Below are 22,936 nucleotides of genomic sequence, written 5' to 3' on the forward strand. Positions count from 1 at the left end.
GAATAGGTAGATGTGAATCGGTTATTTACTCTTTCGGATAATAGAAAGACTAGGGGGCACTCCGTGAAGTTAGCATGTCGCACATTTAAAACTAATCGGAGAAAGTTCTTTTTCACTCAACGCACAATTAAACTCTGGAATTTGTTGACAGAGGATGTGGTTAGTGCAGTTAGTATAGCTGTGTTTAAAAAAGGATTGGATAAGTTCTTGGAGGAGAAGTCCATTACCTGCTATTACTTAAGTTGACTTAGAAAATAGCCACTGCTATTACTAGCAACGGTAACATGGAATAGACTTAGATTTTGGGTACTTGCCAGGTTCTTATGGCCTAGATTGGCCACTGTTGGAAACAGGATGCTGGGCTTGATGGACCCTTGGTCTGACCCAGTATGGCATGTTCTTAAGAGAGAATGCTAGGAGGACAGAGTACCTGGAGGAAGGAGGTGGGGGGAAAGAGGAGAAAAGTATCTGGAGGGTGTATGAGAGGTGGGGAAAGTGCCTGGAGGGAGAATACAAAGAAAAGCAGAACCCTTACCCTCCCCAGAAATATAGAGATAAAATAAAGAGCAAACGAAAAAAAATATTAGAAGCAAAACAAAAAAAGAAAAAAAATCCCAGCTCCTAAAAACTTTTGGCTAGTGCTTAAGTTTTCTAAATATTTTTCCGCCCCCAGGAACAGCTGCAGCAAAGTGGAAAGCTTCAGCAATGAGACCTGAGGAGCACAGAGACCTTGAGAACAACTGCAGCAGCAGCAGCATGCCTGAGCTTGTTTTGGAGTGACTTTGGACAATAAACTGAGTTAAAGCTGGCAACCCTGGCCTTAGGAGAGCGTGTACACACGGGTTGAGCACCAGATGTTGTCTTTTTCTTTGTTCTGAACAAAGTTGCCAATTGGCCAGTATTTTATCAGACCCCGCCGGCTGCCCCAGGCAAGTGCAAATCCAGCAACGTTAAGGCCAGTTTTGAACCACCCATCTCTCTACATCTCTGCTCAGCGGCTGGCAGCAGGGCCACCGTAATTCCGATCGGGGCAGCGCCCCCTGCCCTCCTGTCCCGGCGGAACTTTCCTGTTGCCATGGCAACAGGAGTGGGCGGGGCTGTAGACGCAGGGCCGCCCTCGGCTTCCTCCTGGAGAGAGTGAGTGTGCGTGTTACGGCGGCAGGCAAGGTGTGACGAGGGAGGAAACGTTTGGGGAGGGGTGGATGTTAAGGTTGGGGGAAGGGCGAGGGTGGGGGGGTTTATTCTCAAAGCTGTGCAGGGGCGGCTTTCAAAAGGAAAATAATGTTCTCTTCTCCGGTGCCCCCTAGTCGGGACAGCGGAGCCTAATGTTAGGTGGGGGGAGGGGGGAATGCTGAGGAAGCAAGGAAGAGGTAGCTCGGTTTTAAGTGTGTGTGAGGCGGGGGAAGGGCAAGCAGGGCAATTGCTTGGGGACCCCTTTGGTGAAAGTTAAGTCATATCACTGAGGCAGGGCCTGCTCCTTGGTTTCTGGCTTGACACCCAGTTTACCTGAGACCGGTCCTGGGAAGAGGGGTGCGAATGCACGAGGGTCTGGATAGGGCGAGGATAGGAGAATAATGCGAGAGTGACAGGGTTTTCCCTGTCATCTCCCCCTTCACAATTGGCAACGCTAATTCAGAACCACACAAGATGATTTCCAAAATGACATTCAAGGGCCAGCTCACAAGAATGAAAGTATTCAATAAACTTTATTGGCCCAGCTTTTTCATTCTGTGGGAACACTTCATGATCTAATAACTGTTTAGGGTTGGCTTTTTTGGGGTATGTGACCTGTGCATTTGCACAGGGCACCAAAGCAACTGGGCCAAAAGAAGAACCATAGCCCCTCTCTCAGTAGGATCTGTTTTGTCAAAGAAGGATTTCTGCTGCTTCCCATTACTCCTCATCCCCTTTTGCCTGTGGGGTGAGAAAGAGTTGCCACCAAGTGCCAACTCTACCCTTGTGGCTCAGGAGGCTGAAGTGCTGTTGATGTAGCCCTCAAACCTGCAGTCAGGAGAGCAGTGCTGGGTGCCTGGTGCTTCTAAACTGCTTTCTGTTTCTCACACTCTCTCTCCCACATTTACTCCTGGGGGAATTCTGCGCAAAAGGAATTAAAAATTCTGCAACAAAAAATTGAAAATTCTGTGCACACATTTTCTAAATTCTGCACATTTATTTTTCAAAATAACACTATTTTTTGCAAATTATTCTGCATTTCAGTGCAATGAGTGTCCCTAGCAACTTGGCTCATCTGCCAGCAGTGTCAATTTCTGCTGCTGGCAGATGAGCCAAGCTGGCAGGGACTGCTGCAGTTGTTGCTAACCTCTCCCAACATGCTCACTGTCTCTCTTACATAATATCAGGCATATGCTTTCTCTCACATGCCATTTGTTACACACATGTTCTGTCTTCCCACATACAACTCTCTCTCACACACACACACACACACACACACACACACACACACACACTCCCCCCCCCCCCCCCCCCTCGCCCCCATACAGATTCCCAGGTAGATACCTACCCACTGGCTCAAAACAAACACAAGGGCTCAAACATACACTCTCAGGGTCAGGGCCTCTTCTTTAGCCCCTCTCTTTCCCCCTCCCCCTTCTTTCTCCCTCCCTTCTCTCTTTCTCTGTCTCCCTTCCCCTTTGTTCCTCTCCCTTCTCTCTCTCCTTCTTCTCCTCCTTGCTTGCTTACCTCAAGCCGCTGGTGCTGTGCTGTGCTGCCCCCACTCTCTGTGCGCCACCTGACTTCCCCTCCCTTCTTTCTCTCTCCCTCTTCTCCGCTCTTTTTCCCCCTCTTCTATTTTCCCCTTCTTTCTCTTTCCACTTCTCCCTTCTTTGTCTTTCCCCTTCTCTCTTTCTCCCTTCACCCTCCCCTCTGTTCCCCTCCCTTCTCTCTCTCCATCTTCTCCTTTCTTTTTCCGCCTTTTCTCTCTTTCCCCCTTCTTTCTCTTTCCCCCTTCTCTCTTTCCCCCTCCTCTCTCCCTCTTCTCCTCCTTGCTGCTTGCTCCTCGAGCCGCCGGTGCCGTGCTGCGATGTGATGCCTCCACTCTCCGGGCGCCACCTGATGTCGCTGTCCCGGGTTTGCCACTGTCCGTGCGCGGCATGCTTCTGGGTTTTTTTTAATCCTTTTCCGGTGCGGGAGGAAATATGCGCGGTGGCAATGAAATCTGCGGGAATTGTGACGAGTGAAGAAATCTGTGAGGTGAGGGAGGAATTCTGCGCAAATTCCGCAGTAGCGCAGAATTCCCCCCAGGAGTACACATTGTACACAATTTCAGCCATGCAGGAGAGCGAAAGAGAGACATTGACAGCAGAAAGAGTTTAAACTCTCCTGTTGGCATGGCTAGGCCGGAGCTGGAATGGAAGGGAAATGAAGGATGAAGAGGTGGAGGCAGGGATAGAAGATTGGTGAAGGTGGAGAAGAATTTATTTTATTTATTTTAGACATTTATACTGTCGTCCCATATGTAGATCACATCAGTTTACAATGAACAAACAGACATAGATTGGTTATAGAGGAGGTATTCACAGTCCTGCATTGATATGTCAACAGAAATTTACTCGTACATGAGGAAAAGAGTAAGGGTAATTACAAATGAAATGGTAGTTTTCATGTCTTAGTATGTTGTTTTGAGAATCTTCCATTCTGAAGTTTGATTGATTTATTCTTCATGATTCTATTATTATTTTGTCTTTATTTTTGTGATTCTTTATATTCTGATATTTTTAATTAAATTATATGTGTTTCTCAATAGCCATGTTTTTAGTTCATGTTTAAATCTTTTTCTTTCTGGTAGAATGCGTAACACCTCGGTCATGGAATTCCAAAGCTTTGGACCTGCTATTGAAAACACTTGATCTCTTATTTGCATCAGATGTGTGCACCGTATTGTGGGAATAGACAATAGTCCTTTATTTTGAGATCTTAGTGATCTTTGAGGGTTATAAGGTTGTAGTGTCACTCCTAATAAGCCAATGTTATTGTAGTGAATGAAGTTGAATATTATCGTTAATACTTTGCAGTAGATTCTGGATTGTACTGGTAGCCAATGTAATGTTAACAGGGAGGGTGCATTATGATCATATTTCCTAGATCCTAATAAGTCTTTCTGCAGTATTTTGAAGTAGATGTAGTGGTTTTAAGTGACTTGCTGGAAGACCTAGTAGTAAGGTTTGAGAAGATGAGTTTGCAATATTGTTGCGACTGTCGCTTCCCGACGGCTTCACTCCGCCTACCTTTCCTTTTTGCGGCTCCTTCTGCTCTTCACGGACGCCTGGCTGCCACGGCGTCCGCCTGCCGTCCTCTCCGGCATCCCTGGACCGGCTTGGTCGCTGTCTCCCGCCATGTTCTACAGGTACCTTACGGCACGTGCGCCACGCAGCCCTCATTCTTATTTCCTCATTGGCGCATTCCTCAGGGGCGTCCTCCTGTGATGACGTCATGCTGCCCGGATATTTAAGCCTACAGTTTATTGCTAGCTGTTGAGTTAGCAAGGGGAATCTTATGGATGGGATTCGCTCTCCGTACCCAGCTACTCTGCCTCTCCAACCTCCACTGGATTCTTTCTGCTAACGGGGTACCTGCTCCTCGGGGGGCCTCTTTTGCTTCTTTCAGGTTGCTATCAGGTAACCGGTACTTGCTCCTCGAGGGCCCATGTTCCCTGACCCGCTGCCTGCATCTATCTCCTCTTCTACTTGGAAGAATTCGCTACAGACACCATCAGTGAGTACTAATATCATCTATTCCTCAGAGCTGTCTCCCTGGAACCAGGTACTCGCTCCTCGAGGGCCTGCCTCCGTTCCAACACCAGTGCCATCTCCTATGTGGAACCGCTGTGTGAGTACTGTGCCAACGAGTCTCTCTGCTCCCAGGGATCTGGTACTCGCTCCTCGAGGGCCAGCTCTCCCCATCTCAGGGCTCCTCCATATTTGGGACTCTGTGAATGTTCTATTGTACTCATTCTCTCAGTTCTCTCCACTACAGCACTGCTGCCAGAGGAACCGCTGTTCCAGCACCCTGGGGAATACTAGCCCAGCTGGGCTATATCTTCTACTCACTACTGCCACCTCTGGTGGCTTCTCAAACTGTCTAAATAAAGAAATATCTGTGTTTGTGTGTCCAGAGCTGAGCCTGAACTGTGGCCCCTCACGGGACTTCCCCCGTGGGCGTGGTCAGCTGCCACAGTGTCCAAGGGTCCACCCAAACCTCACTAATTATAACAGATTGCTAACTCCATGGATCCGGCACAGCTCAATGCCCTGCAGGCCATTCCGGGCCTGGCCCTGCGCATTGCTGAACAACAAGACGCATTGGAGAAACTCACTTCTGCGTTCCATTAGCTGCACGCACAGAAGAATCAAGGCTCTGCTTCCAGTAATGAAGGTCAGTTACCTGAAATAACTATAAAGACTACGGAACCTCTGGCTGCTCCAGTTCGTTTCTCTGGAGCGATTCAAAGAACTAGAGGTTTCCTAAATCACTGCTGCATGCATTTTGCATTACAACCTTCTCACTTCCCCACAGCCTACGCCAAGACTACTTATATTCTATCTTATCTTGATGGAAGGGCCTTGTCTTGGGCCTCAATGCTCTGGGAACGTAAGGATCCAATTTTGCAGGATATTGACGGAGTTTTGGATTTGTTTAAATCTGTTTTTGATGATCCTGCTCGAGTGACTGTTGCTGGTTCTGCTCTGGTGGATCTGAAGCAAGGCAACCGACCACTGGCTGATTTTGCAATAGAGTCAAGACTCTTGCTATGGAACTATGCTGGGATCCCAAATGTCTAAAAACTCTCTTCTTCAGAGGTCTGGATACTTGCTTGAAAGTCGAGCTGGCCGCTCATGAGACACCTGACTCGCTGGATGAACTAGTGGCTTTGGCTACTAGAATTGACCACCGGCTTTGTGATAAGGTGAAAGAACTGAAGCCTAGTAAAGGACCAGTTCAGAAGGAGGTTCGTGCTAAACCTGCACTTCGGATGGTTCCAGCAATACCTGTCGCCAGTGGAGAGGAACCGATGCAACTTGGTCGCAGTCACTTGACTTCAAAAGAGAGAAGACTTCGGAAGAGGCATGGCCTGGGTATGTTCTGTGGACAAGCTGGTCACGATGTCCCAACATGCCCAATTCGTCTGGAAAATGGACGGGCCTAAGTCCCGCGGGAGGACTGTTCTTAGGCCTTACTACGCCCTCTCCTCCGCTCTCTCTCCCAGTCTCCCTGATCTGCAGACCGCCCGAATTTCAAACTCTTGCCCTGTGATTCAGGGGCAGGAGGCAACTTTATACTTCGACACCTAGTGGAACATTTGAGGATTCCCCTTGTCACTTTGAAAGTTCCACTGCTCTTATCATCTATCCATGGAGAGCCTTTGCCGGGTGACGTGACCTGTCGCACCGAACCGGTGACCCTTCACACCAGAGCCCTCCACACGGAGTCAATTCCCTTCTTTGTGTTAGAGAAGGCCTTGCACCTATCGTTCTGGGGTTATCCTGGTTGCAGTTGCATCAGCCTCAATTCAACTGGGAGACCTTGGAACTCTCCCGCTGGGGCCCAGGTTGTCATGGCAATTGCCTTAAGGGGGTTTCTCCTGTCCTCTGCATGCCTACCACTCCAGTGATGTCAAGACTGCCAACTTAATACGCATCATTCTGTGATGTGTTCTCCAAAGAAACTGCTGACATCCTTCCTCCACATAGATCTTACAACTGTGTCATAAGGCTGAAACTGAACACTGAGCCTCCTAAAGGACGTGTCTATCCACTCTCTGTAATAGAGAATAAGGCCATGTCCGAGCACATCGAGGAGAATTTACAAAAAGGATTCATTAGACCATCAAAGTCTCCAGCCGGCGCAGGCTTCTTCTTTGTGGGGAAGAAGGACGATACTCTACGTCCTTGTTTCAACTATCGAGTTCTGAACGAGATCACGATCAAAGACCGATATCCCATGCCTTTAATCATAGAGCTGTTCCCCCGGCTTCAAGGTGCCAAGATATTCTCGAAACTTGACCTGAAGGGAGCCTATAACTTAGTTCGCATTCACAGTGGTGACGAATGGTAAACAGCCTTCAACACTGAAGATGGTCATTTTGAGTACTTAGTAATGCCCCTCGGCGTGTGCAACGCACCCGCTGTGTTCCAGAACATGATGAACGACATCCTGCGGGACCTGTTGTACAAGAGTGTCATATTGTACCTAGATGACATCCTGATATTTTCTCAGGACTTGTCTACTCATCTAGAGGACGTCAAACAAGTACTACGAAGACTTCAATAACATCGGCTCTACGCCAAACTATCGAAGTGCAAATTCCATAAGGACTCTGTGCCTTTTCTTGGCTATATTGTGTCTAAAGATGGCTTCCAGATGGATCCCCAAAAATTAGAGAGTATTAAAAATTGGTCCCAACCTACCAGCCTGAAGGCCCTGAGATGATTTTTGGGGTTCACTAATTACTATAGAAGCTTTATAAAGAATTATTCTTCTTTAACTGTGCCCTTAACTGCAGTGACGTGGAAAGGGGCCAGTGCTTCTAAATGGTCTGCAGAGGCCATTTCCGCGTTTGAGGATTTAAAGACTGCCTTTTCCACGGAACTATGCCTGCGTCATCCAGACTCCAACAAGCCATTAATCGTGGAGGTCGATGCTTCTGATGTTGGTGTGGGGGCTGTATTGAGCGAAACCGGATACTCCAATGTTATCAAACCGCTATCTGATGGGAGGAGCAGTCAGATAGGAGTTAGCAATCTGTTATCATTCGGAGTTAACAGTCTGCATGGAGTAGCAATCTGTTATAGTTAGGGATAGTTGTGGGTGGATCCTTGGGCCGGTGGCAGATGACCACGCCCCGGAGGGGGGAAGATCCCGAGAGGGACCACCGGTCAGGCTCAGAGTTTGGAGACAGACACACATTAGTTCTTTTATTAAACAATATATTGAACTACCAGAGATGGCAGTAGTGAGCTGGAAAGCCCGGCTGGGCTGTAGTACCTCAAGATACTGGAACAGCGATCCCTGGAGGCTGAGCTGTAGAGAAACTGAGATATATTGAGTAGGCAGGCTATGCAGATGGTAGCACTCACACAGTGTCCCAATAAAGCCCAGGCACTGGAATGTATAGGCCCTTGAGGAGTGAGTTCCAGGGAAAGCTCAGAGAGAATGATGGTAACTCACTGATGTAGCTGATATGGTTGGTAGTGATGACTTCCAGGCAGAAGAGTATATGAAGCAAGTCTGGGAACAAGGGCCCTCGAGGAGCGAGTACCGGTTCCAGACTGTCACCTGAAAAACAAAGGAGAGAGCGAGGCCCCTGAGGAGCGAGTACCTCTGGTAAGTCCGAGGAGGCAGAGTTGCTTAGAAAGACAAAGTGAGCACGTTGTCAATCCTTGCTAACTTGATGTGTTAGCAAATACTGAGACCTTAAATATCCTTCGTGGGTGACGTCATCTTCGGGGGACGCCCCCGAATTTCGCGGCATTGCCGGTACTTCAGTCAGGGCTGCGCCATGCGCGCGCCCCTAGGCCTCCAGGAACATGGATAGCAGCGTCGAGCCAGTCCGGGAACGCCCGAAGACTTGCTGCAGAAGAACGCTGCGGTAACCAATCTTCCCGCGGTCGGAGAGGGAGGCGGCAAAGAGGTAAGGAGGGCGGAGAGAGGGCGTCGGACACCGACGGACACAACATCCAAATCCTTATGTCCCTGCTCCTTCTTCTTGCGACATTTCTCTCTGGCAGAGAAGAACTATGGGATTGGAGATAAAGAGCTCCTGGCTACTAAGTTGGCATTCAAGGAATGGCGGCCTTGGCTCAAAGGCGCTCAACATCAAATTACCGTGTTTTCTAGAATATCTCAACCATGCGCAACGTGTTAACCATAGACAAGCCAGATGGTCCTTATTTTTTAACCGTTTTGACTTTGTGCTCCGGAGACAAGAATACCAGAGCTGATGCCCTGTCACGCTCCTTTCTCTCGGAGGATGTTCCAGAAGAACCGCAGCATATTATCGACCCGAAGAAAGTCATCTTAGCGGCTACCCATACTGTGCCTGCTGGTAAAACCATTGTGCCTAAACACCTCAGGAAGAAAGTGCTCTATTGGGCTCACAATTCCAAGCTGGCTGGCCATCCTGGTCAACGCCGTACCCTGCTGAAGCTACAGAAGTATTATTGGTGGCCAACTATCAAGGAAGATACACTCTCCTACGTAGCATCTTGTGCCAACTGTGCCAAGGATAAACCTACTTCTGGCCAACTGTGGGGATTGCTGCAACCGCTTCCAGCTCCAGAACAGCCCTGGACACACATCGCTGCTGACTTTGTAGTTGATCTTCCCCTCTCTGGAGGTATGAATACCATTTGGATCACAGTTGACTGTTTCAGCAAGATGGCCCATTTTGTGGTGCTGCCTGACTTACCTTCAGCCTTGGAGCTTGCGAAGCTCTTCATAACCCACATCTTTCGCCTTCACGGCCTATCGAAGCACATAGTCTCGGATCAAGGATCACAGTTCACGGAAAGATTCTGGAAGGCTTTGTGCAAGCTTTTCGACATCTCTCTAGATTATACATCAGCCTATCATCCTCAATCAAATGGCCAAACAGAACGGATGAATAGGACCCCGAAACAGTTCATTCGGGCCTATGTGAGTTGCCGTCAGAATAACTGGGCCAAACTATTACCATGGGCTGAATTCGCCATTAATTCTCATCCATCATCATCCACTGGATCAACACCTTTTGAAGTGGCATATGGATGTTCACCATCACCGCCACTTCCACTGAAGCTCTCAGTGATGTCCCCAGCAGCTCAATTCACTGCTGATGATATCCATCAATTATGGACTCGGACGAAAGAAATGCTACTCAAAACGCGTGATCGAGCCAAAAGGTTTTATGATGCTCACCATTCCAAAGCGCCTGTCTTTCAACCTGGTGACAAAGTCTGGCTATCCACTAAGCACCTTAGACTGAAGTTACTCTCTACTCGATTTGCTCCTCGCTACATTGGACCATTTCCAATCCTCTGACGTCTTGGTAACATCACTTACAGTCTGAAGCTACTACCTGGATTAAACATTCACAACGCTTTCCATGTTTCACTTTTGAAACCACTCATTCTCAGTGAGTTCTCTTCCACGTCTCAGGAACCATCTCCCATCAATGCAGAAGATGACCTAGAATACAAGGTCGAAGCCGTCCTTGATGTCCAAAGACAAGGCAAGACTTGGGAATACCTTCTTTTGTGGGAAGGTTTTGGCCCCGAAGAAAATTCTTGGGAGCCTTTGGCTAATATCCTTGACAAAGAGATGCTCCATCAGTTTCATCTCTCGTATCCTTGGAAACCAAGACCTGGTACCCACAGAGGAGACCGCCCTTTGAAGGGGGGCACTGTTGTGACTGTCGTTTCCCGACGGCTTCACTCCGCCTACCTTTCCTTTTTTGCGGCTCCTCCTGCTCTTCATGGAAGCCTGGCTGCCGCGGCGTCTGCCTGCCGTCCTGTCCGACGTCCCCGGACCAGCTTGGGCGGTGCCTCCTGCCATGTTCTACAGGTACCTTAGGGCATGCGCGCCGTGTGGCCCTCATTCTTATTTCCTCATTGGCGCATTCCTCAGGGGCGTCCCCCTATGATGACATCACACTGCCCGGATATTTAAGCCTTCAGTTTATTGCTAGCCGTTGAGTTAGCAAGGGGAATCTTACGGATGGGATTTGCTCTCCGTACCCAGCTACTCTGCCTCTCCAACTTCCATTGGACTCTTTCTGCTAACGGGGTACCCACTCCTCGGAGGCCTCTTTTGCTCCTTTAGGTCGCTATCAGGTAACCAGTACTCTCTCCTCGAGGGTCCATGTTCCCTGACCCACTGCCTGCATCTATCTCCTCTTCTACTTGGAAGAATTCGATACAGACACCATCAGTGAATACTACTATCATCTACTCATCAGAGCTGTCTCCCTGGAACCAGGTACTCGTTCCTCGAGGGCCTGCCTCCGTTCCAGCGCCAGTGCCATCTCCTACGTGGAACTGCTGTGTGAGTACTGTGCCAACGAGTCTCTCTGCTCCCAGGGATCTGGTACTCACTCCTTGAGGGCCAGCTCTCCCTATCTCGGAGGTCCTCCATATTTGGGACTGTGAATGTTCTATTGTACTCATTCTCTCAGTTCTCTCCACTACAGCACTGCTACTGGAGGAACTGCTGTTCCAGCGCCCTGGGGAATACTAGCCCAGCCGGGCTACATCTTCTACTCACTACTGCCACCTCTGGTGGCTTCTCAAACTGTCTAAATAAAGAAATATCTGTGTTTGTGTGTCCAGAGCTGAGCCTGACCTGTGGCCCCTCACAGGACTTGCCCCGTGGGCATGATCAGCTTCCACCGTGTCCAAGGGTCCACCCAAACCTCACTAACTATAACAAATACAGTACGGAAGTCAGCGAAAGTTAATGGTTTCAGCCGATGTAGTATACTTAACTTGGCGTAATCTGTCTTAATTAATTTACTGATGTGCATTTTCATTGAGAGGTTCTCATCGAGCTGTACTCCTAGATCTCGTACTTGATTTGAGGGGATAATTTGAAAATTACCCAAGATCAAGGGCAGTTGGTTTAACTGCCTTTACTTAGCCAATTGATTTCAGTCTTTTTAAGGTTTAGTGTCAGTTTAAGATGTGATTGTTTATGTTGCATTGCTTTCATATAATTTGAGAGTATCAAGGTTGTGCTTTCAAATGATCTGGAGAGAGGGTTGTAAAACTAAGTCGTCAGCATACAAGAAGAAAGTTATTCCTAGATTTGTCAGTAATTTACACAGTGGAAGCATGTAAATGTTGAATAGTGTTGCTGAGAGGGCTGAACCTTGTGGGACCCCTGTATCACATTTTAATGTCAAACATTCAAAAAACAACCTCTCGAAAAGAAAATATTTGAGGTGGTGGAAACAGTCATGAACATTTATCATCATCAACTTCAAAAGAAACTGTCAAGCCACACAAATTGACATGCCTATGTATGAGGTCATTTAAATGAGATAAAAAAACTCCGTTTCACCTTTGGGTGTTGATGTTCAGTTTATTTATTTATTTATTTAAAAGTATTTATATACCGCTTTTCAAAATAGGGTTTTTTTTGTCAAAACGGTTTACAGAGTAAAAATAAAATTAAAGTAAAATAATAATTAAAATAATATTAAAATACAAAAACTGGTATATACCTAAAAGAGGTACTAATATTAACAAAAGTCTAACTAATAATGGAGCCGAGTCGTAATTTCATTTTATAATCGGTTGACAATTTGTGTGGCTTGACAGTTTCTTTTGAAGTTGATGTCACATTTTAATGTGTCGTATTTGGTTGCCCAATTTGACCTGGAATGTTGTGATAGATAGAAATGAGGTGATCCATCTGATAACTGTGCCGTTGATTCTCTCATCTGATGATATAATATGTTATGATCCACAGTGTCAAAGACTGCTGTTAGGTCAATTAGCTCAAGGCAATACGATTCGTCTGTGTCAAGCCCTTGTAAAACTGAGTCCGTTAATGAGGGGAGTAATGTATCGGTTGAGTGATGTTTCCTAAATCCACATTGGTTTGGGTAGAGAATATTTTGCTCTTCCAGGTGACTTACAAGTTGGGATAACACTGCTTTCTCAAGAACTTTTGCTAGAAACGGTAAATTGGATATTGGACGATAGTTGTCTCAATCGTCAGTTCTACCAGTCTTATTTTTTAGGATCGGCTTTATCACCACATGTTTTAATTCATGTGGTATAATTTCTTCTGATAATGAATGATTAATTACAGTTGTGATTGTCCGAGTTATAACAAGATGTATTTGTTTCAAGGAACTGGCTGGTATAGAGTTACGTGGGTGATTAGCAGGTTTAATTTTAGTGATGATTTGACTGATTTCCAGTTTTGATGCTCTGTCGAATGTGGTCCATTTAACTATGTCATTTGAGACTTTAGATGTTTTTATTGGAGAACAGATAGTGAATTGTTTTTTCAACTTATTGATTTTGTCAATGTGTGAGGTGGCATATTCATTGCAAGAGTCCTTTGTGAAGTTGTCATTTCTTGAGCTGGATGATGTTGAGTCTTTAATTAAGTGTTTAATAGTCTCAAAGAGCAGTTTGGACTTAAATATAACTCCATGAATTTGTTTGGCATATTAATCTTTTTTTGCGTTATTGGTAGTGAATGGTATTTTGTAAGGAAAGATTTATATTTTTCTAGGGATTCCACAGATGGGCATTTCTTCCATTGTTTCCTTAATTTTCTAAGTTTCTGTTTAGTGCTTCTTAATTCATCATTGTACCAGGGCTTCTTTTGTTTGGAGTTATTCCTTTCTTTGTTAATAGTTTTTGTCTGGACAGGGCTGAGGTTTTCAGCTATGTCATTAACTAACTTATCCCAGGACTCAAATGTTGATGGATTGGTATGATTTAGTTCATGGATCTTCTTTTCTATTGCTTCAGCAAGTACTTCCATCTCTAGCTTTTTCCTGAAGGTAAAAGTAAGCTTATTGTCAATTCTGTTATGGGTTTGGTTGGTGAAGGCTATATTCACTTTTATTAATTGGTGATCAGACCAGGGCAATATTGTGTGTGTGGTATTGATTAGGCAATAACTTGTATTAGCAAATATTAGGTCTAGAGTGTGACCCACTTTATGATTGGCTTTCGAGACAAATTGAGACCATACCAGGGCTTGCATTGCTTCTAAAAACATTTCACAGGCTAATGATCTTGGTGCTTTGTCTACATGAAGGTTGACATCTCCTACAATTAACGTGGATTCTGGTGATGGGAAAGCCTTAGCGAATAATTTAGTCATAGGTGAACAATCTTTTTGTAGTATGCCAGGGGGACAGTAGGCTAGCCCTAAGTTTATTTGGGGAGATTTTAAGATTGCAACCTCATAGGGTGGGTTCATCTCTACCTTGTAAGGTACTAGCTTGAGTTCTTTTTTTTTTTTTTTTACTTATTATTAATAGTCCTCCCCCTTTTTGTTTGGTTTTTGGAAAGTGAAATATATCATAGTTAGCATTCGAAATTTAGTTTATGAGCACGTTATATTTATCAGTCAGCCCTGTTTCAGATATGCAAAAGATCAAGGGATTTAAATCCTCTAGCAGATTGTTAATTAGAGGGATTTTTTTGATAGAGATTGAGAGTTTAATAGGAGCAGAATAAACATAAGGCAGGAAGTGAGTGGGGGGCAAGTTGTTACTCATCATGGAGAGGATGAGTTTTGTGTTCTTCTTTTGTGCTTTTCTTCTTAGTTCTCCATATAACCCATGTCCATGTATGGTTTCAGTGTTGCATATTTGCTCCATTCTTGAGGATTTGTGGGCCAGGAGGCCAGTATTTAATAGTATAATCTCTGCAAGCTTGCACTTCACGCGCGCACGAAGGGGCACACAGAGGGGCAAGCTCCTTTGTTGCGCTCCTTTGTGTGTGTGGCTCACGATGCAAGTGCCTTTGGCATCGCCGCCACGGTCTTCTAGTGTTGGTGGGCAGGTGGTGGGCAGGCAGTAGGTGGTACTTTCCAACTCAGCGCCGGCTTCCCTCTCCCCAGCTTCTACAGCTTTCTGTTACTTCCTTCTTGGGGCGGGGGGGAGGGCACTCTCTCACTGCCACCACTGCTGCCGCTGGGTGAGTAGTGGGAGGGAGCCAGGTGGACCTCACCTTGTTGCCACCGCGGTCTTCTGTGTTGGTGGGCAAGTGGTGTCGCCTCCTCAGCGCTGGCTTCCCACTTCCCAGCTTCCTGTTTCTTCCTTCTCTGGGGGTGGTGGTGGTGGGGGGGGGGGGGGGTTGCTATCGCTGCCACTGTCACTGCTGCTGCTGCTGGGTGAGTGGTGGCAGTGAGCCAGGTGGGCCTCACCTTGTCACTGCTACTTGTGGGGAACAGAGATGGAAGTTAAGAATGAGGAGGGAGAATGGAAGGTAAGAGTGAGGCTGCAGAAAGTGGTATGAGTGGAACTTGTATTTTTCCCTTTGGGTTGCCAATTTCAATTTTTGCATAGGGTGCCAGTTAGCCCCTCTCCCTTGCCGTTTCCTTAATTGATCTTTTCTCCTTTTGCAGTTCAATCACCACATGAACGGGAGCAAGCGGGAGCAAGATGGGACCCTGGCCCCACCTCAAGAAGAGGAGACTCCAGCAATGGCCTCTAACACCGATCTCCCTCAGACTTCTACCTCCCGCTCTTCGTGCGCACGCACTCCAAGCCTGCAAGCATCATTTTCAGCTCAGTTACCGCTGCCAATGCCATTGCCACTCTCTATCTCACGGGAAATCTTTGAAGCAATGGCCTTAAATTTCTATGAAGACTTGTCCCCGCCACATGTGTACCCCACAACGGTTCTGTTGATCGAGTCCAAGGTAAGCACATATGGAGGGGAGGAACTCTTGCAGGAAAGGTGGCAGGACAGGATGTGCTCAGATTTCCAGCATTGGAGGAGGCGTAGGAGTGTCACTCTTGTCTTCTTCTGGGACCAGCTTCCTGAGCCTGTGTAAGGCAAGATCTTGTTCTTCTGGGGGAAAAGCCAAGCAGAGTCAGGACAGAGCTTCCAACTCCCTCCAAAAATAAGCTGCTGCCTTTCACGTCTCAATTTATCAGCAGCCCAATTTGTTTTTTTCTTTGAGTTATTGCCACACAGAAATGCATGTAACCTTGCCTCAACTTTTCCTGGTAGTCAGGGGATCATGAGGAGATCATGAACCACAGTTGTACTTGTGCTCCTGATTTTCTCATATGGAGAGAATGAATCAGTCTTTTAAGGCTCTTAATGGGTTTTTTTCTACCAGAAAACAGTTCAGTAGGGAACAAAACACAATCATACTGTAGCCATAAAATCTGTTACTGATCACTTGATTGCAGGAAACAAAAGTCCACAGTCAGTACACTTTAGTGTACAGTCAATACAGAAAATGACGCCCACAAAGAAATCACAGTCTCAAGCAATAGCAAGGCTGAACACTCTGACAGGCATGGACTGTAAGTCAAGTACCCTCTCTCTGGACACTTCTCCTGGTACCTGCTTTTCTTATCTCTCTTTCTCTTCCAATCTAAAAAGTAGATGAGCTTCTGGCTGATTACTTTTTTTTCAGAGAGCAACTCTTGAGACCTTCTCCTGTTAGGCAGTCTTCCCTGTGACTTCCAGAAAAGGCAATCCTCTTTCTCCATTCTCTGAAGAAAGAGGAAGTGCTGACTACAGAACCTTCATCTACTGGTGGTAAGTTAGATTTTCTGGGAAAGAACGCCTTAAAAAAAAAACCAAACCTTAAAGGGTTAAATTATTGTTGGCTGTGTTTCTTGTGTGTTAGTTTTTAAGGTTAGTGGTTGTTTGCAAGTGTTAGAAATTGTGTTGGGCCGATACAATAAAGTGTGCTCAGCCTAGTGCATGTGTTTATAAGTGGCAGGGTGCGCGTTTTACATGCGCTAGACCAGGGCCCGATGCAATAAGGAGATCAGCACATCCGAATTGTGCGCCCAAACAAATACATTCTAGATAGCGCCCATCAAATGTAACTTGCATGTACATGAGGACATTTAGATATTATCCCCCGATACAGTAAAGTGCTGGGCACCCAATGCACACTTTTTAATGCGGCAAATTTAAATCCAGCATCAGAGGTGGAGTAAAGTCAACTTGTAGTCAAGGGCTCATGAAAAAAAATAGTGTAAGCCAGAAGTTTAAGACATTATTCTTGCTCTGACTCACAAAGGTGAATTAAATTGTAAAGGAGAGAACCCCTGTTTGCTCTCTGAAGTAAAAAATGCCAGGGAAGACAAATGGTGACGTGAATTACTTGGCAGTACCTTTGTTGGCCGAGGCAGAGAAGTGCCAATGCAAATTGTTTCCTTTGAAACCTACAGATGTCCTTCTCACTTATGCAAATGTTAAATTACCCCGTCTTCACTACAAGGAGGAGAGGGGTGTTATGACTGGGAGCCAGAGGTATTATCCCCTGGACTGCAGTGACACCAAGTGGATCTGGTTACAATTGCGAGGATTAAATGGATATTTCTTGGCATCCAGACAGATGACTCCAGAACCAGTGGGTTATGCACCTCTACCAGCAGATGGAAACAGAACAAACTGACATCACAGTATATACACTACATAGAAACATAGAAACATAGAAATGACGGCAGAAGAAGACCAAACGGCCCATCCAGTCTGCCCAGCAAGCCTCACACGTTTTTTTCTCTCATACTTATCTGTTTCTCTTAGCTCTTGGTTCTATTTCCCTTCCACCCCCACCATTGAAATATCTAGCTTGATTAGTTAGGGGTAGTAGGGGTAGTAACCGCCGCAATAAGCAAGCTACACCCATGCTTATTTGTTTTACCCAGACTATGTTATACAGTCCTTATTGGTTGTTTTTCTTCTCCCCTGCTGTTGAAGCAGGGAGCTATGCTGGAAATGCATGATGTATCAGTCTTCTCCCATGCTGTTGAAGCAGAGAGCCATGCTGGATATGCATTGAAAGTGAAGTATCGGACACAATTGGTTTGGGGTAGTAACCGCCGTAACAAGCCAGCTACTCCCCACTTTGTGAGTGCGAACCCTTTTTTCTTCTCCCCTGCCGTTGAAGCAGAGAACTATGCTGTATATGCATTGAAGGTGAAGCATCAGGCTTATTTGGTTTGGGGTAGTAACCGCCGTAACAAGCCAGCTACTCCCCTCTTTGTGAGTGTAAATCCATTTTTCCACATTTCCTCTTGCTGTTGAAGCTTAGAGCGATGTTGGAGTCACAGTAAGCATGTGTATGTTTATTGAATAAGGGTATTGTCTCCAGGCAGTAGCCGTCATTCTGGCGAGTCACCCACTCTTCATTGGCGGCCTCTTGACTTTATGGATCCACAGTGTTTATCCCACGCCCCTTTGAAGTCCTTCACAGTTCTGGTCTTCACCACATCCTCCGGAAGGGCATTCCAGGCGTCCACCACCCTCTCCGTGAAGAAATACTTCCTGACATTGGTTCTGAATCTTCCTCCCTGGAGCTTCAAATCGTGACCCCTGGTTCTGCTGATTTTTTTTCCTATGGAACAGGTTTGTCGTTGTCTTTGGATCATTAAAACCTTTCAAGTATCTGAAAGTCTGTATCATATCACCTCTGCTCCTCCTTTCCTCCAGGGTGTACATATTTAGATTCTTCAATCTCTCCTCGTACGTCATGCGATGAAGATCCTCCACCTTCTTGGTCGCCCTTCTCTGTACCGCTTCCATCTTTTCTTTGTCTTTTTGTAGATACGGTCTCCAGAACTGAACACAGTACTCCAGGTGAGGCCTCACCAAGGACCTGTACAAGGGAATAATCACTTCCCTTTTCTTACTCGATATTCCTCTCTCTATGCAGCCCAGCATTCGTCTGGCTTTTGCTATCGCCTTGTCGCATTGTTTCGCAGACTTCATATCATTAGACACTATCACCCCAAGGTCCCTCTCCTGCTCCGTGCACATCAGCTTTTCCCCCCCCATCGAATACAGTTCATTCGGATTTCCACTCCCCATATGCATGACTTTGCACTTCTTGGCATTGAATCTGAGCTGCCATATCTTCGACCACTCTTCCAGTTTCCTTAGATCCCGTCTCATTCTCTCCACTCCTTCCGGCGTGTCCACTCTGTTGCTGATCTTTGTGTCATCCGCAAAAAGACAAACCTTACCTTCTATCCCGTCCGCAATGTCGCTCACAAAGATATTGAACAGGACCGGTCCCAACACCGATCCTTGCGGTACACCCACTTAAAACCGCTCTCTCTTCAGAGAAGGTTCCATTTACCATCACACATTGTCTTCTGTCCGTCAGCCAATTTGCAATCCAGGTCACCACCTCGGCCCTCACTCCTAAGCTTCTCGTTTTATTCACCAGTCTCCTGTGCGGAACCGTATGAAAAGCTTTGCTGAAATCCAAGTATATGATATCAAGCGCTCTTCCTCGATCCAATTCCTTGGTTACCCAGTCAAAAAAGTTAATCAGATTTGTCTGACAGGATCTTCCCCTGGTGAATCCATGTTGCCTCTGGTCCATCAATTCTCCGGACTGTAGATAGTTCACTATTCTCTCTTTCAGCAGTGACTCCATTACTTTTCCCACCACCGAAGTGAGGCTAACCGGTCTGTAGTTGCCAGCTTCCTCCCTGTTCCCACTCTTGTGAAGCGGGACCACCACCGCTCTTCTCCAATCACTCGGCACCACTCCCGTTTCTAGGGATCTATTGAACAGGTCACACAGCGGAGCCGCCAGAACATCTCTGAGCTCCCTCAATATCCTTGGATGAATCCCATCAGGCCCCATGGCTTTGTCCACTTTCAGGTTCTTTAGCTCTTCCCACACATTTTCTACTGTAAAAGGATTTTCATCCATTCCACTTTCCCTCCAGTTTCTTGTTGTGTAGAGATGGTCCTTCTCCAGGGTCTTCTTTAGTGAACACAGAGCTGAAGTATTCGTTTAATATTTCTGCCATTTCTTCGTCTCTCTCCACACATTGATCATTACCACCTTTCAATTTCACTATACCACTTTGGACCTTTCTCTTTTCGCTGATGTATCTGAAAAATGTTTTGTCACCATTTTTTATCTCCTTGGCAATCCTCTCTTCTGCTTGACTTTTTGCCAACTTGATTAATTTCTTTGTCTCCCTCAGTTGATACAAATATTCTTCTTTGTGCTCCTTCCTTTGGGATCTTTTATATTTCTTGAATGCTATTCTTTTAGCTTTAATTTTGTCAGCCACCTCCTTTGAGAACCAGATAGGTTTCAATTTTCTTTTGCTTTTCTTTACATTTCTAACATATAGAGCAGTTGCCTTGGTGATTGCTCCTTTTAGATTGGTCCACTGTTGATCCACATCTCTCTCGTTCTCCCATCCTTTAAGTTCTTCCTCCAGGTACTTCCCCATTTCCTCGAAGTCTGTGTTTTTGAACTGTAAAACTCGGGTCTTTGTGGTTCTTTTCCCTATTCTTTTAGTGATATTAAACCATACCGTTTGATGATCACTACTGCTGAGGTGGGCGCCCACCTGGACATCTGAGATATTATCTGCATTAGTGAGCACTAAGTCGAGTATAGCTCCTTCTCTCGTGGGTTCCAACACCATTTGTTTGAACAAAGATACTTGCATGGCATCCACTATCGCTCTACTATTTTTAGTTTCTGCAGATGGGATTTTCCAGTCTACATCTGGCATATTAAAGTCACCCACGATCACCACTTCTCCCTTCTTACCTATCTTATGGATGTCTTCAACCAGATCTCTGTCCAGCTCTTCCTTTTGGTTTGGAGGCCTGTAAACCACTCCAATATAAATGGACGCTCCGTCATCTTTTTTTAGGTCGAGCCATAGAGCTTCTTCCTTACCCCAACTTCCTTGTAGCTCAGATGCTTGGATGTTGTTTCTAACATAAAGAGCCACACCTCCCCCTTTTCTATCCTCTCTGTCCTTCCTTAACAAGTTGTAGCCTGGTATTGTTGTATCCCATTCATGAGATTCTGTGAACCATGTTTCTGTGATAGCAACAATGTCCAATTCTGCCTCAGTCATTAGGGCCTGCAGATCTGGGATTTTATTTCCCAAACTATGAGCATTTGTGGTCATAGCCTTCCAGGTACTCTCTTTAAGATTATTGCTTTTCCTGGACTCCTTATAAGATATTAGTTGAGATTTGTTATTCACTTCACTCTTTCTTTTTGTAGATGTGCCACTGTTGACAGAGTTATTCATCTCAATTAGATTTTTCTTTTGGTTATGGATCTTGAAATACTGCATGCATTGTATTTTCTCTCTCTTTGCTGGTAACACTTCAATGTTTTTCTCAAGAACTTCTTCAGTTTTTAATATAGAGAAAGCTTGTTGTTCTTTTTGCATTTGGTAACATTGTGTGTCTCCTCATCACAGGTCTAATTCTACCAGAGCCCACTGTAATCCTGGATTGTAAAGAATTTCTTAATGACCTGTTTGAGTGGGGGGGTGCACCTCTTGGCTGCCCATCTGTCAAGAATGGGTGACTGTGGGGCCTACCTAAGCCTACTGAATCTCCTTTTCTTGACTCCTGGCTTTTCTGTGATATTGGGGAATTATTTTCTGAGTAATGCAATGTGGGTGTATTACCTTTAATTGAAGCTAATTGATCTTTAATCTCAGTCAGCTCCTTTTTCAAGGAAGAGAGTTGTGCACAAATTGGGCAAGCCCTAAGTTTCCAGATGACTTCCCTGACAATAAATGCTCCACAATGGTTACATTGGATAGTCCTCATTTTGATAAATTTATCTGATGGATAACACCTAAGGAACAACTAAATTACCAATTTATCCTGTTTCCAATTGTGGTTAGGTAGACTATATTAGAACAACCAACCTAGGGGTGGGTGGGTAGAGGGGCAGGGTGGGAGGGAATCAGACAGAATGGCAAAAGTAAAGCTATGTAAAAAGGCTTAATGTAAAGAAATCTTAGCTTTGCCAAGTAAGTTGGACTGTAGTCTCTCCTCTCTCTCCTCTCTCTCTCACTAGTGCAGGGACATCAGCCTGCCCGTATTCTCCATCTCCAGCAGATGGTGGACGTGCATCGCCCTACTGGGGATTGCTTCAGCTTTTAGAAGGAGAATTTGAAAAGGAAAATTAATTGCCCTGCTCTCCTGTGGTGATACCAAATGGTCCCTCCCCCAGTTGAGAATTCCTGAGGTGATTTCCGTGGTCCCTCAGATGAGTGTAATGGTTCAGTAGCTGGTTCTTGAGCTGGCGTGGACTTAGCTGATTTAAGCAGCTGAAAGGCAGTGTATGCAGGAAGCCAAGCATGGCAGTGACAGTATATACCCTCTACCCCTGCAGCTGGAGACCGTCTCTGTACTTGGCCAGGAAAAGCTGAGCTCAGGTAAGTTTAAAAGAAAAAAATCAGAGACAAATTAGAGGGGTTGTTGTAGGACTTCCTCCGGTCTCCATGCTCTGTGTGCCGTTCCAACATTTGTTCCTGCTCCCATGGGGGTTAAGAGACCTGGGCAGTCTGGCGGGTTGAGCAACCGCAGTTAGGCTTCTTTCAATGCGCCACGTAGAAGGCCGTGGCGGCGGTTTTGTGTTCCTTTTTCTGTGCATTCGGTTGCACAATGCAGGACCGTAGGTACGTGCAAGTGCGTCTGGCTATGCGTCCGAATTGTGCACCCAGTTTCTTTTGGGCGCGCTGCCTGAATGCACATTCTGGTTGTGCGTCCAGAATGGCGTGGTGACAGTGCGCTTAGTTTTGCAGCTCATAACCTTGTGCTCATAAATTTTGTACATCTAAATATTTTTAGCACAAATTTGGCTGGACGCACATCTTCAGTCGCCTGATAAGCATACTGACTGACTAATGGTGCCTGTGGCTAACAAACCTAAGTGCCTTTCCCTCTGTACTGCCTGTCATATTTGGGCATCTCAGCCTAGAGTGCCCTCTAACTTGTGCCAGCACTGCTTAGAAGCTCAGGGAGAATTATCTTCCTCTGATTTTACTAAACCTGTTTCCTCCCAGCCTAATGATGTAGTGGTTAAGGACATATCAGGAGGGACGCCTGACCTTAGAACTCCCTTGACTGGTTCCTCAGCAGGGGATGGCAGTTCAGTGGGTGCAGCACAAGTGCCTTCTGGTTTTGGCATAGATCCTTCCGCCTTTTCTTGGGTAGATTTTTTTCAAGGATTGCAATCTTTTCTTCAGGCGCAGTCCTCGGCCCTGTCGAATCCTTTTATGTCAGTTTCTCAGGCTGTGGCCTCTCCCTCTTCTGGTACCACTGTTAAGCGCCAAAGTACACCTTGATTGACTGCAGGTACTCCTGATAGGAATCCGGATGGCACTAATGATGAGGTGGATCCTCACTCTCTGGAGGATGGGGAAATTCCTCCGGGACTGGAACCATATAGCACTATGTTACGGTTCTTTAATAGAGATGAACTG

At 46.0% G+C, this 22,936-nt stretch overlaps 1 protein-coding gene across 4 annotated transcripts in view; it reads left to right on the top strand.

The window, feature by feature from the left end:
• The first annotated feature begins 1,278 nt into the window (after positions 1-1,278).
• The window catches only part of LOC115098500 (thioredoxin H-type-like), a 159,600-nt gene continuing 137,942 nt past the window's right edge, over positions 1,279-22,936 (top strand). The window contains exons 1-2 of one of the 4 annotated variants that reach the window (XM_029615072.1): positions 1,279-1,370; positions 15,091-15,387. In XM_029615072.1, coding sequence (XP_029470932.1) covers positions 15,103-15,387 — 285 coding nt within the window. In that variant the 5' untranslated portion in view covers positions 1,279-1,370; positions 15,091-15,102. Of the gene's footprint in view, positions 1,371-3,480; positions 3,594-15,090; positions 15,388-22,936 lie in introns of those variants that run through there. The other 3 variants (XM_029615081.1, XM_029615064.1, XM_029615091.1) reach the window with 3 other exon arrangements.

Source organism: Rhinatrema bivittatum, chromosome 1 (assembly GCF_901001135.1).
Source record: "Rhinatrema bivittatum chromosome 1, aRhiBiv1.1, whole genome shotgun sequence".
NCBI lineage: Eukaryota > Metazoa > Chordata > Amphibia > Gymnophiona > Rhinatrematidae > Rhinatrema > Rhinatrema bivittatum.